At 40.9% G+C, this 16,488-nt stretch overlaps 1 protein-coding gene across 2 annotated transcripts in view; it reads right to left on the bottom strand.

Moving 5' to 3' along the window:
- Positions 1-11,860: 11,860 nt before the first annotated feature.
- TBK1 (TANK binding kinase 1) overlaps positions 11,861-16,488 on the bottom strand; it is a 50,350-nt gene continuing 45,722 nt past the window's right edge. Inside the window, exon 18 of one of the 2 annotated variants that reach the window (XM_079773640.1) lies at positions 11,861-16,261. In XM_079773640.1, the coding sequence (XP_079629766.1) occupies positions 16,210-16,261 (52 nt within the window). In that variant the 3' untranslated portion in view covers positions 11,861-16,209. The remainder of the gene's footprint in view (positions 16,262-16,488) is intronic. The other variant, XM_079773639.1, reaches the window with a different exon arrangement.

Below are 16,488 nucleotides of genomic sequence, written 5' to 3'. Positions count from 1 at the left end.
CTGAGGTCCAGAAAAGCTAAGTACTTCACAGGGGAGTTTTACCAAACATTCAAAGAAGAACTAAAACCTATCCTCCTCAGACTATTCCAAAAAATTCAAGAGGAAGGAACACTTCCAAGCTCATTCTGTGAAGCCAGCATCACCCTAATACCAAAACCAGATAAAGACAACACAATGAAAGAGAATTACATGCTAATATCCCTCATGAATATAAATGCCAAAATCCTCAACAAAATTCTAGCAAATCGGATCCAGCATTACATCAGAAAGATCATACACCATGACCAAGTAGGATTTATCCCGGGGATGCAAGGATGGTACAATATCTGCAAATCGATAAACATGATACATCACATAAACAAATTGAAAGATAAAAATCAATTTATGCAGAAAAAGCATTTGACAAAATCCAACACCCTTTCTTGACAAAAACTCTCAGCAAGGTGGGAATAGAAGGATCATACCTCAACATAATAAAAGCCATATATGATAAACCCACAGCTAACATCATACTCAATGGGCAAAAACTAAAACCATTTCACCTAAAAACAGGAATGAGACAGGGATGCCCACTTTCACCCCTCCTGTTCGACATAGTACTGGAAGTACTAGCCATTGTGATCAGACAAGAAGAAGAAATAAAAGTTATCCTAATTGGAAAAGAAGACATAAAACTGTCATTATTCGCAGATGACATGATACTGTACATAAAAAACCCTAAAGACTCCATCAAAAATTATTAGATTTAATAAATGAATTTGGCAATGTAACAGGATACAAATTTAACACCAAGAAATCTATGGCATTTTTAAACATCAATAGTGAACTTACAGAAAGAGAGATTAAAAAAACAATCCCATTTACCATCTCACCAAAAAAATTAAGATACCTAGGAATAAACTTAACTAAGGAGGTAAAAGACCTGTACGCGGAAAACTACAGGACACTGAAAAAAGAAATAGAGGAAGACATAAACAGATGGAAGAACATACCATGTTCATGGGTTGGTAGAATCAACATCATTAAAATGTCCATACTACCCAAAGCAATCTATAGATTTGATGCACTCCCCATTAAAATACCAACGGCATATTTCACAGACCTAGAACGAACTCTCCAAAAATTAATCTGGAATAAAAAAAGACCCCAAATAGCTGCAGCAATCCCAAGAAAGAAGAACTAAGTAGGTAGAATCTCAATACCAGATATCAAGCTGTATTACAAAGCTACTGTTCTCAAAACAGCCTGGTACTGGCACAAGAACAGACATATAGATCAATGGAATAGAATAGAGAACCCAGAAACTGACCCAAACCACTATGCCCAATTAATATTTGACAAAGGAATCAAGACAGTCTCTTCAATAAATGGTGTTGGGAAAATTGGACAGATACACGCAAAAAATGAAACTAGACCACTAATTTACACCATGCACAAAAATAAACTCAAAATGGATAAAGGACTTAAACATAAGACAGGAAACCATAAAAATATTAGAGGAATCAACAGGCAGCAAAATCTCAGACATATGCTGAAGCAATTTCTTTACGGATACAGCTCCTAGGGCAATGGAAACTAACGAGAAAATAAACAAATGGGACTACATCAAAATAAAAAGCTTCTGCACAGCAAAAGAAACCATCAACAAAACAACAACAAAGCCCACTGCATGTGAGAACATATTTGCCAATGTTATCTCCGGTAAGGGTTTAATCTCCAATATTTACAAGGAACTCATACAACTTAACAAAAGGAAGATAAACAATCCAATCAAAAAATGGACAATGGACCTAAATAGATACTTTTCGAAAGAGGACATAAGGAAGGCCAAGAGACATATGAAAACATGCTCAAAGTCACTAATCATCTGAGAGATGAAAATCAAAACGACAATGCGGTACCATCTCACACCTGTCAGAATGGCTATCATCAACAAATCAACAAACGACAAGTGTTGGCGAGGATGTGGAGAAAAAGGAACCCTCGTGCACTGCTGGTGGGAATGCAGACTGGTGCAGCCACTGTGGAGGACAGTATGGAGTTTCCTCAAAAAACTAAAAATGGAACTCCCATTTGACCCAGTAATCCCACTTCTAGGAATATATCCCAAGAAACTAGAAACACCAATCAGAAAGGATATATGCACCCCTATGTTCATAGTAGCACAATTCACCATAGCTAAGATTTGGAAACAGCCTAAGTGCCCATCAGCAGATGAGTGAATTAAAAAACTGTGGTAGATCTACACAGTGGAATACTACGCTGCAGTAAAAAAGAAGGAATTCTTACCATTTTCAACAGCATGGATGGAACTGGAGAGCATTATGCTAAGCGAAATAAGCCAGTCAGAGAAAGATAAACATCACATGATCTCACTCATTTGTGGAATATAATGAACAACAAAAGGGGGGTGATGAACAAAAACTGATGAACAAAAACAGATCCAGAGACAGAGAAGCATCGATCAGACCATCAAACCTCAGAGGGAAGGTAGGGGAGGGTGAGGGGGAGGGGGAGAGATCAACCAAAGGACTTGTATGCATGCATATAAGCCTAACCAATGGACACAGACACCAGGGGGGTGAGGGCATGAGTGGGCAGGGCAATGGAGGATAAGGACACATATGTAACAACTTAATCAATTAAAAAAAAAGAAAAGAAAAGCTAAGTAACTTGTCCAAAGGCTGAGCTTGCGCGTGGTGAAGGGGATCAGAACGTGGCCCATGTGGTGCTAACGCTGTGCCCTTAGCTGCGTCACGGCAGGTAGGCCTGTCTGCAGCATCACCCAGTCACCGGGAGCCACGGCAGCCAAGGGAGCCCCGGCTCCCTCTCAGCCTCACCTGCCCTGTGTACTGTTACCCAGCGCCCAGCAAGGGCTTAGGGATGAAGTGAGGTGAACCTACACTTTCAACTTGCTTTCCTGTTAATGCTATAGGGAGGTTTCCTTTGTAGCCAATTTAATATAGAAGGGTTATTTCAGTTTCCTAACATCAGGCTAACAAAGAAATGTTTCCTTTTTGGTACATTTCAATGTGCCTTTTTAAAATATATATATATATATATATATATATATATATATATATATATATATATATTTTTATTGATTTCAGAGAAGAAGGGAGAGGAAGAGAGAGGTAGAAACATCAATGATGAGAGGGAACCACCAATTGGCTGCCTCCTGCACATTGGACCAAGCCCGCAACCCAGGCATGTGGCCCTGCCCAGAATGAAACCTGGGACCCTTCAGCCCGCAGGCCAACGCTCTATCCACTGAGCCAAACCTCAGTGGATAGAGGGCTCAATGTGCCTTTTAAAAACACTGTAACCAGAGGTTGATGGGGAGGCAGACCTGAATTCCGCTATTTCTGGCTTTTCCCACAATGCCCTGTGTGACCTTGGAAAATCCACTTAACCTCCCTGAGTCTGTTCCCTGAACTGACGTTGGATTAAATGTGTTTGCCGATAGTGGTAAACATACTATGGTGGTCCTTAAAATGAATGTTTTAGTTTTTCAGGACTTAAACACTAATTTTAATGTGTAAAAAACATAATAGTACATCCAAGCAATTGTTTCCGAGGTATCTCTTCTTAGGATGACACTGAGTTAAAAGGGCAAGTTATTTAGGGAAAATGCTAAGTAAATACTGGTAGAAGATTATGCAAGTATGGCAACAACTGTGGGGAGGCTGCCAATGGCTGACACCTGGGAAATGAGAGCTCCCCTTCACCGGATCCTCATATGTGCCAGGAACCTTGTGCTTCATGTGCGTTAACTTATTTAATGCTGAATCCTAAGCAATAGGTACTGTCATTATCATCTTTTTAAAAGAATTATTTATTCATTTTTGAGAGAGAGAGAGAGAGAGAGAGAAAGAGAGAGAGAGAGAGAGAGAGAGAGAGATTTTGTCCCACTATGTATATGCCCCGACTGGGGATCGAATGCAAACCTTGGTGTCTCAGGATGATGCTCTAACCAACTGAGCTACCAGGCCAGGAGCGGTCATTGTCATCTTTATTTTGAAGAAGAGAACACCAGGGCACAGAGAGGTTAAGTTCCTTTCTCACGGTTACCTACCGACATGTGGCGGATGGAGCCAGGACCTGACCTCACGCCATGTTCCTAGGCCTTGTGCCCGCTGGCAACCTTGGGGAGTGAAAAGGACTCCTGAGTCACCGAGGCCCAAAGCCCGGATTCTGTAATTCAGCAGGCCTCAGAGGGAGGACAGCATGAGCATCACCTGAGAGCTTGTTAAAACTGCACACTCACAGCCCTCTTCCAGAAGTCCTGGTCCTTAGATTGGAGGGTGCGGGAGTGGTTTTCACAATCTCCAGGTAGCTCGGAAGCAGGCGGCCCCGACGGTCTCACGCGAGGAGTGGCTGTAATCCCAGGAGTGATTAGAATCATAAGCAGCTGCTGGGAGACTTCCTCCCTTGTTCGATGGCTTGTCACTCCCCGCTGAGGCCTTTGCAGCCTGTGGGACCGGAGTAAGGAGCTGACGTCACATCTCCTTCAACGTTCCTCTTCCAGGCATCACAGTGGCAGTGAGGCATCGAGGGATCTTTACTCAAGTCTGTTCTGACAGCAGATCTCTATGTTCCTCATCTCCCCACAGTAATAAAAAAAAACCTCCAAAGCAGAGAACGGCAGGAAAGGAGAAGAAATGCAGGGTAGAGCCAAAACAACTCATACGCACAATCTCACCCACGCTCACCACTGCCACCTGCCAGCTCATTCCCCCTTTCGCAGCCAGGGCTCATAGGGCACAAGGGGGCTGAGTATGTGGGGCCTGAAAAGGCTGAAGAAGAAGTGAAAGAACAGATATGATTCTACAAAGAGGCAGTGAGGACAGGAGATGCTTTCTCCCAGGCATGGTTTTGCTGGTCAGACCTGCTAAAAAGTGAGAGGGGGAAAGAGGGGGAAAAAGGGTGAGGATGCTTTCAGAGGACCCTCACTTTCCGAGGATGCTTCCTTCTGGTTTTCTTTCCCTCAAGCCCACAGTCTAGAAAGTAGGTAAGAAATGTACACAAATAACTTCAATTTAAAGTCCAGATGGCAACAAGCACGGCAAGAAAAGTACAAATCTTTTCCAATAGGCATGGAGCAAACTGGACGAGCAGATGAATGAAAATATTTCAGAACTCTAAGCCCTGATGCCCACCAGTGGGTGAAAGAGGATGAGCTGGAACAAGAGCTCTTCTGCTTGCCACAGTCCCCACCATTTCCCGTTTTCCTTGCACTTGACCCCTTTTGTTCATTTAAGTCCTGCCTGGATTCTTACTGACATCTGAGGGTGCCTAGCAGCATGATGTGGGTGCTGATGTAGCTCGCAGAGGATGCGGTGCAGGAAGTGGGTGGAGATGAGGTTGGCCATGCAGGCTGGATTGGCGTGGGCCTTGAATGCCATACAAAGGAGTTTGTACCTTAAAAGTCAGTGGTTCTTGCCAAAACCGGTTTGGCTCAGTGGATAGAGCGTCAGCCTGCGGACTCAAGGGTCCCAGGTTCGATTCCGGTCAAGGGCATGTACCTTGGTTGTGGGCACATCCCCAGTGGGGGGTGTGCAAGAGGCAGCTGATTGATGTTTCTCTCTCATCGATGTTTCTAACTCTCTATCCCTCTCTCTTCCTCTCTGTAAAAAATAAATAAAATATATTTTTTTTAAAAAAGTCAGTGGTTCTCACTGGAGTGTGGGCGCCCTCTTGACAGCCTATACCTTGACATCACTGAGTGTGATAAGGGCTGTTCTGGGAGGGTGTTGTGTATGGGAATGGCGTGGAGGTGTAAACAGCAGCTGAGAACCAAAGCTGTAAACAACAGGGAGCCACAAAACAGTGGTGGCTTGGGAAGGGCATGAGCACACTGTATTTAGAAACATCACTCTGGGGGAAGCTGGGAGCATGAAGGAAGGAAGGATGATTGAATGTAAGAACAGCCAGCAAGTGGCAAGTGTAGTCTGGGTGGGACTTGGGACCCGCCTCCCACCCCCAGCTTCCCCGGTTCTCCCTGAATTGGTCACCTGATCAGCTCAGGTGCTGGGTTGTGGGGCACATCCACCGAGGTGGTGAAGACCACTTGTTAAAAACATTTGACCTGCTGAAACCGGTTTGGCTCAGTGGCTAGAGCGTCAGCCTTCGGACTGAAAGGTCCCAGGTTCGATTCCGGTCAAGGGCATGTACCTTGGTTGCGGGCACATCCCCAGTAGGGGGTGTGCAGGAGGCAGCTGATCGATGTTTCTAACTCTCTATCCCTCTCCCTTCTCTCTGTAAAAAATCAATAAAAATGTATTTAAAAAAAAATTTGTCCTTGTTGCCCTTTGTTTTTTCCTTCTGCAGCCACCTGAGTTCCCGCCTTTGACCTTAGCCTATAGGTGGCCCTGGCTCATATGCAAACTTGGGAGCGGGTCTCAGCAGAGAACTCTTGCTGGAGACTGGCAGACCTGTGAGTCAGAGCGAGCTTTTTGTAACCTCGGGGGGCAGCTTTATCTGCAAGGCAATGCCTGTACAAGAAAGCCCATTATTTCAAACAAATGAACAGAAAAAAATTCAGAGAAAGAATAGGTCAGAGGTTTGAAAAATGCAGGCATCTTCCTTTGCCCTGGAATGAATCAGTACTCCCCCCACACCTGTCCACCCTCCACACCCCACCCCCTTGCCTGACCCCCCGGATTTGGGAATGTAGCTGGTCTAGAAGCAATACTCTGTTTCTGGATTCCCAGAGGGGCTCAGCAGCCCAAAGCTGCGGGAGGGGAATGGAAGTGAGGCTATCCTTTCCCTTCTCCCTTCCCTCGGGAAGCAGGGTGCCAGGATTAGTTTCCTAAGTTTAGTTGCATCTAAAACCCCTTCTGTATCCCCAACCTCTTTAGCTGAAACCAAATAGGTGGATGGCTGTGGAAATCACAGCCAAGAGAATAATTGTGGAAATGGAAGTTGGGGTGACTCATAGTCTCCTGATTTCTTGGGTCCGAATTCTTAGTATTACAACTTTCACAATCACTTTCTCTTGGTGAAAAATCTAAGAAAGCAGCCCAGCTGGTGTGGCTCAGTGATTGAGCGTCAACCTATGAACCAGGAGGTCGGGGTTTGATTCCCGGTCAGGGCACATGCCCAAGTTGCAGGCGTGCTCCCCTGTGGGGGGTATGCAGGAGGCAGCCAATCAATGATTCTCTCTCATCATTGATGTTTCTATCTCTCTCTCCCTCTCCCTTCCTCTCTCTGAAATCAATAAAAACATTTTTTTTTAAAAGAAAACACCCTAAGAAAGCAGATCATCCAAACCATGTCATAGGGACCAGCGACAAGATACTTAAGTGCTGTGCGCATGAATGTTTTTACTCTTTGATGTGCACACTGGGCTGGGTGGGAGTAGGAAGAAGGGTAGGATGGAAGATTAAAAAATTCTAACCCCATATTTCAACAATAGCACTCGGCACATCCTTCACAGGCCTACCTTTGTGCTGGGCCTCATTCCCTGGCAACTTCTTCCCATGTCCCCAGCAGGAGGAGCTGAGATGAGAACAACAGACTTGACATCTGGAGAACAGAACTTCTGTTTTTATTTTATCCGCTCTGAAAAAAAGAGAAAAGAATCATTCTGAGCCTGGACAAGATCCATCCTGTAACACAGACTTTTTGGTATTTTCAAAGGTGTTCTATTTTGACAGAACTTCCCAGATCTGTCTGGAAAACTATGTCATGGGAACATAATGCATTGGCAAAGGCATTTGCTTTCATGCCTCCTGGTGTCCCAAAAAAGTTTGCCGTTTCTAAAGAATTTATAAATGGCTATTTGTTGTTAATCTTCACCTAAGGTTATTTGTCCCGCTGATTTTTAGAGGGAGAGAGGGAGGGGGGGGGGAGAGAGGAAGAGAGAGAGAGAGAGAAAGAGAGAGAGAGAGAGACATAGATGTGAGAGAGATATCAATCGGTTGCCTCCCGCATGGGCCCCGATCTGGGTGGGGGATCGAACTTGCAACCCAGGCTCGTGCTCTTGATTGGGCATTGAACCTGAGACTCCCACTGAGCCACACTGGCCAGGGCTATAAGTAGCCTTTTGTCTGACATCCTATTGAGGCTGCAGTGGTAGGAGCTGCTCTTGGAGTGTTGGTGGGCTCCCCAGAACAACAAGAAGAAATATGCTGGAAAGTCGGCCAAGAAAGACAAAGACCCCATGAACAAAACTGGGGCAAGGCCAAAAAGAAGACGTGGTCCGAAGACAACATTTGGGACAAGCTCAATAACCTAATCCTGTTTGACAAAGCAACATACGACAAACTGTGTAAGGCAGTTCCCAACGATCAGCTCATAGCCCAGCTGTTGTCTCTGAGACTGAAGCCTTGGGGGTCCTTGGCCAGCGCAGCCCTCAGGACCTCCTTAGAAAAGGATTTACCCAACTAGTTTCAAAGCACAGAGCTCAAGTACTTTACACCAGAAACACCGAGACTGGGGATGCCCAGCTGCTGGAGAACAGGTTCCAACAGCTGTACATTTTGAAAAATAAAACTTTATCAAGTAAAAAAAGAATTTATAAGTGTGGAAGTAAAAATTGGAAGCTTCACAAGTTGAACTTTGTGGACTTGCACAGACTCCCCCTCTTTTCTAGGGACGTATCAACCAGCAAGTAGAAGGACGATGTCCCCACTATTTGGGGGAAGAGACCTAAGAGAATTCTGAAGGTGGGGGGCAGCTCAAACTCAGGCAGAGCAGAAACTCAAATTCACTTCCCCTGACTGAGCCCCCTTCAGCTGCAGGACCTGGGCAAGTTATTAAGCCTTTTTGATCCTCTGAGCCTCAACTCTCTTGGATTCCTTCTTTGGTTAAAAGAAAGTGGGATGGGAATAATAACACTTGCAGTGTTGCAGTATAGGGTGCAGACAATAAATGGTAATGAGCATGATGAAACTTTGGAAAACAACAGCATAGACACATGGAGGGAGAAAAATATTACCTGCGATGCTCTCTCTCTTCCTTTGTGCATGTTATATGATCCATATGATCCGCATATAACGTTTCCGTATCAGATGATCAGGTTAGGGCTTTCAAAATTAACACTTCCTTTAATTTTGGCCTAGGCAGATTTACCTATTTTCAGTATTTTTGTCTGATTAGTACACCTTCCTGATATGGAGGACATTCTCAAGGGGGGATGTGGGCCGGAGGGGAGGAAAGAACCGAAATGCCACAATTTGTTGGGATCTAGTCTCAGCCTCTCAGAAGGAATGCCAGGCCTCTTCCTTTTCCCTCCATTGACCTCTTCCTGCCCACTCCTGACCCCCAGCACATGCCCTCGCCTCCCTACTGTCCGTGTCCATTGGTTATGCTTATATGCATGCATACTTTGATCACTTACCCTGTCCCCCCCGCCCCCCCTCACTCCCAACCTCCTCTGCCTTCCCTCTGAGGTTTGACGGTCTGTTTGATGCTTCTATGTCTCTGGATCTACTTTTGTTCATCAATTTATGTTGTTTATTATATTCCACAAATGAGTGAGATCATGTGATATCTTTCTCCAACTGGCTTATTTCGCTTTAACATAATGCTCTCCAGGTCCATCCATGCTGTTGCAAATGGTAAGAGTTCTTTCTGAGCTCATGAACTTTTAAAAAAGTATTGATTCTATTGTGGTAAGAACATTTAACATGAGATCCTCTTAACAGACTTTAAGTGTACATACAGTACAGTTACCTATAGGGACAATGTTGTACAGTAGGTATCTAGAATTTATTCACCTTGCATAAATGAAGTTTCATACCCATTGATCCTGGCAACTACCACTCTCTGCTTCTATGAGTTTGGCTATTTTAGATAGCCCACATAAGTGTAGTCATACAGAATGTGTCCTTTTGTGATTATTATTTCACTTAGCATGATATCCTCAAGGCTCATCATATTGCAGGATTTCCTGCCTTTTAAAGGCTGAATAATATTCTACATTTTAAAAAATATCCACTCATCTGTTGACGGACACTTAGGTTGTTTCCACATCTTGATTATTGTGAATATGAAAGTGCTGATATCTCTTTGAGATTCTGATTTCAATTCTTTTGGACAAATACCCAGAAGTAGGATTACTGGGTCCTATTGCTGGATCAGTTAATTTTTTTGAGGTACATTCATACTGTAGTGACTGCACCATTTTGAATTCTCACCAAAAGAGTACATGGGCTCCAATTTCTCCCCTTCCTCACAAACACTTGTTGTCTTTTGTCTTTTTTTATAACAGCCATCCTGACAGGTGTGATGTGATACCTCATTTTGGTTTTGATTTGCATTTCCCTGCTAATCAGGGATGTTGAGTATCTTTTCATGTACCTGTTAGCCATTTGTATGTCTTCTTTGGAGAAAAATCTGTTCAAGTCCTTTGCTCATTTTAAAAACAAGGTATTCGGTTTTTTGGGGTTTTTTTTTGCTATAGGAGTTCCTTATCTATTTCGAAAATCAGTCCCTTATCTGATATATGGTTTGCGAGCATTTTCTCCCACTCCATAGCCTTTTTACTCTACTGATGATTTTCTTTGCTGTGCAGAAGCTTTATAGTTTGATGTAGTCCCACTGTCTATTTTTGCTTTTGAGGCTGGACTCACAGTCCATCTTCCTGAGATTTAATGTGGACTCCCCTGAGGCTATACCAACACCTCCAATTTCAATCAGTCATGTTGGTTTCCTTTTTTTTTTTTTTTTCCAGTGTTCTCTTTTCAGTAATGACCTCAATATTTTTACCTCGCAGGAACAGTAACAGAAATCCAGGGGACAGAAACACCTCCATCACATTTAACATATAATATCCAGGCTCCCAGTCTGGAAACCTATAGCCTTTTTTTGCTTAAAAGGATAAAAAATTAGCAGCACCTTTTTCTTTTTTCCTTTTAAAAAAGCAGCTTTCTTGAACACACCATTATGACTAGAAATAGACGCTAAAATATATTCAGTACTTATTGTGTCAGATTCTGATCTAAATGCATTATTTCTATCAGCTCACGTAATCCTCATGAATAATCCCACAGGGGAGGTACTATTACCCCCATTTCAGAGGGAGACTGAGGAACTTGACCAAGTCCCACACAGAAGGCAGTGGGGCTGGGATTGGGAACTAGGCCATTGGATCCAGCCTGTGCTTTGTGCCACAATGCTGCTCTCATCTCAAATCTCTTCAGAGCATTATCTATATAATTATATACATATTTAGATTAACTTCCTTTCAGTGTAGTTTACATACAATAAAATGCACGTATTTTCAGTCGGATGAGTTATCACACACACACACACACACACACCCATGTAACCACCATCTCAATGAAAACAACACATTTCCATTAACCCTCATGGACCTTCAGCCAGTCCTCCTCACCTCTTTCCAGTATTCTAGCTCGTGTTTTCTGACTATTCTGAGAGAGAGTTTGGTTGTCTTATAAGCCATGATGAGAAGGAATAAGAGAAAATGTTTTTAAAAATTAACAGCCATGTGCAATTGGTGATTAGTAATGATTTGGAAAAAGGAATGGAAAGCTGGGCTGTGAAAGCAATGGCCTTGCCATCGAAATTACATGACCAGGATGATTACTGAGAACCTGTAAGTGCTTTGGAGTCAGTTACACATACAACAATGCTCATCCTGACATGTAGAAGCCTAAAGTTCAGGGCTTATAGCTAAACATCGTCTCTCTCTCTCTCTCTCTCTCTCTCTCTCTCTCTCTCTCTCTCTATATATATATATATATATATATACACACACACACACACACACACATATATATATACATACATATATATACATATGTATATATATGCATTTGGTATATACGCTCCTTAACCAGGACTTAATATAAATTATCTGATATGACAATTAACAACGCCAGTCCTATTTCGGTAGATGCATAATATGGTGGCAAGCTATTTCACTTCAAGAAACATTCCTCCTTTTTGTTCTCTTCAACAACCATATAGCTACTGTCTGTTATTGTATCTTTGTGTCACGGCATTGACCAAGCTGGAGGGGATCTTTAAGATCAAGTCCAATCCCCATGTCTTACAGATGAGAAAACTCGTCAGGGGGTTAAGTGACTTGCTCAGTCACATAACTCTTGACAGCAGAAACAAGGTGCCTTGCTGAAGTCCCATGCTCTTTCCTCTGGATCACAAGGCTCTCAAGCTCTGGATTTTTCATGGATAGCTGAGGCTAAAACCCTGACTCAATTAGAAGAGTCCAGAGATGAGGAAACAGAGGAGAAATGACGGTGAGCTAAAGTGTGTAAGTCACATGGTGATAAAGCTCTTTGGGAGCCTTCACTTTAGTAAAACAATCAATCATTGGTCTTGCCTTGAGATCATTTGTTTTCAAGTGGGTTGACTGGGATAGAGGTTCTTAGGGAAATTTTGGTATATTTCTGTAGCGACCGTTAGATGACTGTAGGTTATTGATGAGTGACCGAGTTCAATGCTGAAGAGATGACTTGTGTGAGCTGTCTTTTGTACTAGCAAGTGGCCAAAATCTACAGTCAATGCAGAAGATTGGAGCAAGCATCCCCAGGAATAGGCAGACTTCTAAGAATCAACTCATTTTTCTAACTTATCTAACTCATATGGCGTTCTTCATAAATCAATTCTTAAGGCAGATAGTTATTATTAACTGCCCACTATACAAAACACTGTTAAACATTGGAGAATAAAAGGGAGAATATGATTCTAGAAGGCATATATTTCAATAATTTCATTAGATTGGGGTAATATCTCAACAAAAGACTATTTCATCAGATTATAAGTAAAAAAATTGGTGGAAATAGGCTATTAATCTCCCAAACTAATGAGAATACTAGCAAGCTTTGTTTTAGAAAAATAAATGACCAAGATTTATAGGTACAGATTATCCACTGACGAGGGCTATTTGTAAAGTATACAGGGAGTGTTTATATGTTCACAGTCTCTGATATCTACACACCATAGCACTGTGATGTGGTTAAAAAAAAACAAAAACACTGGACTAGTAATTAGATGATCTAAAGTTCTGTTTTTCCCCCATGGAATTGTGTTAGAAGGTTAAAATGTTTAACCTTTTGCAGTTTACTCATCTTTAAAGTGAAAGGATTGAAAATGATTTTTCTAAGTTCTGTTGGAGCACTAACATCCCAAATTATGCTATTCTATATCTGAGGGATGATATATACAAAGAGGGACTTTCAAACTATTAAGTTAAATTCCCCATATTTTGGTAGTAAAAAAGAATGAAAGAAAATATTAATTCCAGGAAAACTAGGTAACTGAAATGTACTAGGTCTTACATTTAATACATTTGTTAGATACCTCCCTTGGTGATTAGAGATCAGTCATTTCAGTGTTAATTAAAGGAGAATCTGCTGCTGGATCACCTATCACATCATCAGATTATGATTGACAATCTCTGACAAGGGGTAAATGCTAAGCACTTACGTAAGATGTAGAGCTACATGGGTGTCAAAGAAACATAATTTTAATTTTAATTCAGTTGCAAGATGAAACATTATGAAGTAAAAGAACTTGCTTACCTTAGTCTAGGCCATTTGTCCAACACTTCTCCCACCAGCAGAGAACAAAGGTGAAAGCTGGGCTCTGTAGAAGGTGCTTTAGACACCGAGTTGGAGAGTTCGTTACTCCCTATAATTCCTTCTCCTCTTACCCTTTCACATTCCAGTAAGGCAAGACTGGATAGAAAATTCAGAGCTTTATGCAGTAGCATATTTAAGGTACCGGTACTTTGAAATCTCGCATCAATCCCTGACTAAAATATGCTACATAGTATGGCCAGTGTGGCTCAGTGGTTGAGCATCGATCTATGAACCAGGAGGTCATGGTTAGATTCCTGGTCAGGGGACATGCCCAGGTTGTAGGCTCGATCTCTAGTAGGGGGCCTGCAGGAGGCAGCCGATCAATGATTCTCTGTTATCATTGATGTTTCTATTTCTCTGTCCTTCTCCCTTCCTCTGAAATCAATAAAAATGTATTTTAAAAATAAAATATGCTACATAAATTGACTTGAACAAAAGAAATATAATAAGATAAGGTCCAATGACCTTTCTAGTTTTTTAGGAAAAGGGGAACTCAATGTGATTAACTTATTCTTTTTTGTTTATTCTGAGGTATTTTAATTCCACAAGCAAATTAAGGTTCATTGAAAATAAGAGCTTTTTTTTTTTTAAGCTAAACATTTCCCTCTCTCTGTAGAAAACCTCTCTGAAGCAAGAGTCCCCAGGAATAGGCAGAAAATTGGATTATAGAAATAGCCATGGCTTTTAATATAACCTCACCTTCAAACTGCTTTATTTTCTCTCAATTTTCCCTCAGACAACTATTCATCAATTACCTCAAACAGGAAGAGTATCTACTGTTCTACCTCAGCAGGAAGGTTTTCTTCTTGCCCAGCAATAAGCCCAGCCAATAGAAACACCACGGCTCAGCCAATGAGAAGCTGTCATCACCATGACCTCATTACTATCCTCACATAACCTTCATTTTCTTTTGCTGATGACTCCTTGCCCCACGCCCTTTCTATAAAAACTTTTCATTTTGTGTAACTCCTCAGAGTATCTCTCTGCTTGCTAGATGAGATGCTGCCCAATTCGTAAATTAATAAGCAAGTAAGGTATTAGTTGAACTTTGATTTTTTAACCTGGGGAATAAAATAGTAAGCATTAATCAAAACTAATGTGGAATAGAACTGCTCTTACCAATCAATTTATGAAAATATGATCCCTACCGCAAGGGTTTATTGATTTTTTTTCTAGAGGCACTGAAATAAAAACTAAATCTGTGAATATATTAACTGATCATATAACTTAAGCAAAATTTTATCTAATTTTCAGTAATATGATCATTTAAATTATACAATTAGAGGCATACATGTTAGATGGTCAAACTGAAAATTAAAATCAAGAGGGATTAAACACCACCCCTTCACTCCACTCTCAGAAAGAGGTATATTTGACAGGGGATAATTGTGTTCATATAAGTAAAGTCACTCAACCTAGGCATTTATTTCTATAATGTTCTTATTTGACATTTAAAATTCCTTACCACAATAATAATCAATATGAGATTTCAAATAAAATCCTAATCCACTTTTAGTTGTCCAATATTCATGGCAGTCAAATTTACTCTCTAGGCTTAGGACATGATATCTTTATCACGGACATACAGATTGTATATAATCACACTTCAATAATCTGATATATTGGAAACGAAAACCACATAAATCTTCGTTGGACAAAATCATTTCTTGCTGAGCATAATCCTTTATTTTAAAACTCTGGGTAGATTTTTCAGAGAATGTCACCTTAGGATTTGTGCAGCATAAATTTATGAAAGAACTATACTGGAGTCAGTGGGTTTAGAAGAGAAACAAAACCATCCCTACATCCAATAGTCTGAGACTAATTTACCATCACTACCCATAATATTTCTTTTAAAATACTGTTTTTTGTTTCTCAAACTGTTATACACAGAAAAATACAAATTCTTTACATTAAAACTGCGAAATTTATTGATTTTTTTTCATGAAGTAGTAAGCAGAATTAAAGAAGAAATATACAGCTTAAAAGAGTTGAAATGATCCTAAAATATTTACGACAATTTTAAATTCATGGCCTAAATAAAAATGAATAGCTTTTAATAATTCAATTGCTTAAAAATTTTGCTAAATAATTTATCTGAAAGTAAAAAGATATGAGGATAACTAGGATCTGGGCACCTTGTAAAATAAAATAATGCCACTTTATCCTTCTCAAAAAAATTGTGATCCTTGTGAAAACAGTGGTTCGGTTCTGCTCCCCACGATAGAAGCCACCTCTCCATTCTACCACTTACAAAAGTGTCATCAGTCTTCTGATTTGTAAGGATGCCAATTTTGGTTCCATTTAGAAATGTTCCAGTAGGCAGTCAGAGATATCTGATCCAGCCTTACACAGAAGAGTAGATGATCAATATCTCAACACAGCTGTCATGGCTTTCTTCTAGTGCTCATTGAGGTCAAATGCCCTCATATAATTATAAATGTTAAAAGATAAAATTACATCTTAACAGCAGCCAAAAATTTATATATTTTTCTGTATTTACAATATTATACATATTTACACGACCACATCAAATGCTTAATTGTAGAAACAAGAGACCACTTATAGAAGCATTCGTTTAATGCCTCAGCATTATTTTCTTGTGCAAACTGAAACTTTTCTCAAACTTCTTAGAAAGCTAAAGACAGTCAACATTGCGAAGGCCACCATCCATGGTTAAAGAGCCAAATCTAAAAACAGAAGAAAAAAGGTATCATCAAAAGATTCATTTATTTGGTCCCTAACATTTTAAAGCAGACTACAGTATACTTTTCAGGGGAATAAAAAGTTTGAGCAACTGTGAACTGCTCTATTTCTTACTGAAACACAGTGGTATAATTATAAATATGTGAAAAACACAATTCAGTGGCTTGGGAAGAACATGTTAAGAGAAAACAGAGTGAGGTAATCCAGAAAG

Source organism: Cnephaeus nilssonii (genome assembly GCF_951640355.1).
Source record: "Cnephaeus nilssonii genome assembly, chromosome: 6".
NCBI lineage: Eukaryota > Metazoa > Chordata > Mammalia > Chiroptera > Vespertilionidae > Cnephaeus > Cnephaeus nilssonii.
The sequence above is the reverse complement of the archived record's forward strand: the minus strand, read 5'-3'. Positions and strand labels throughout refer to the sequence as shown.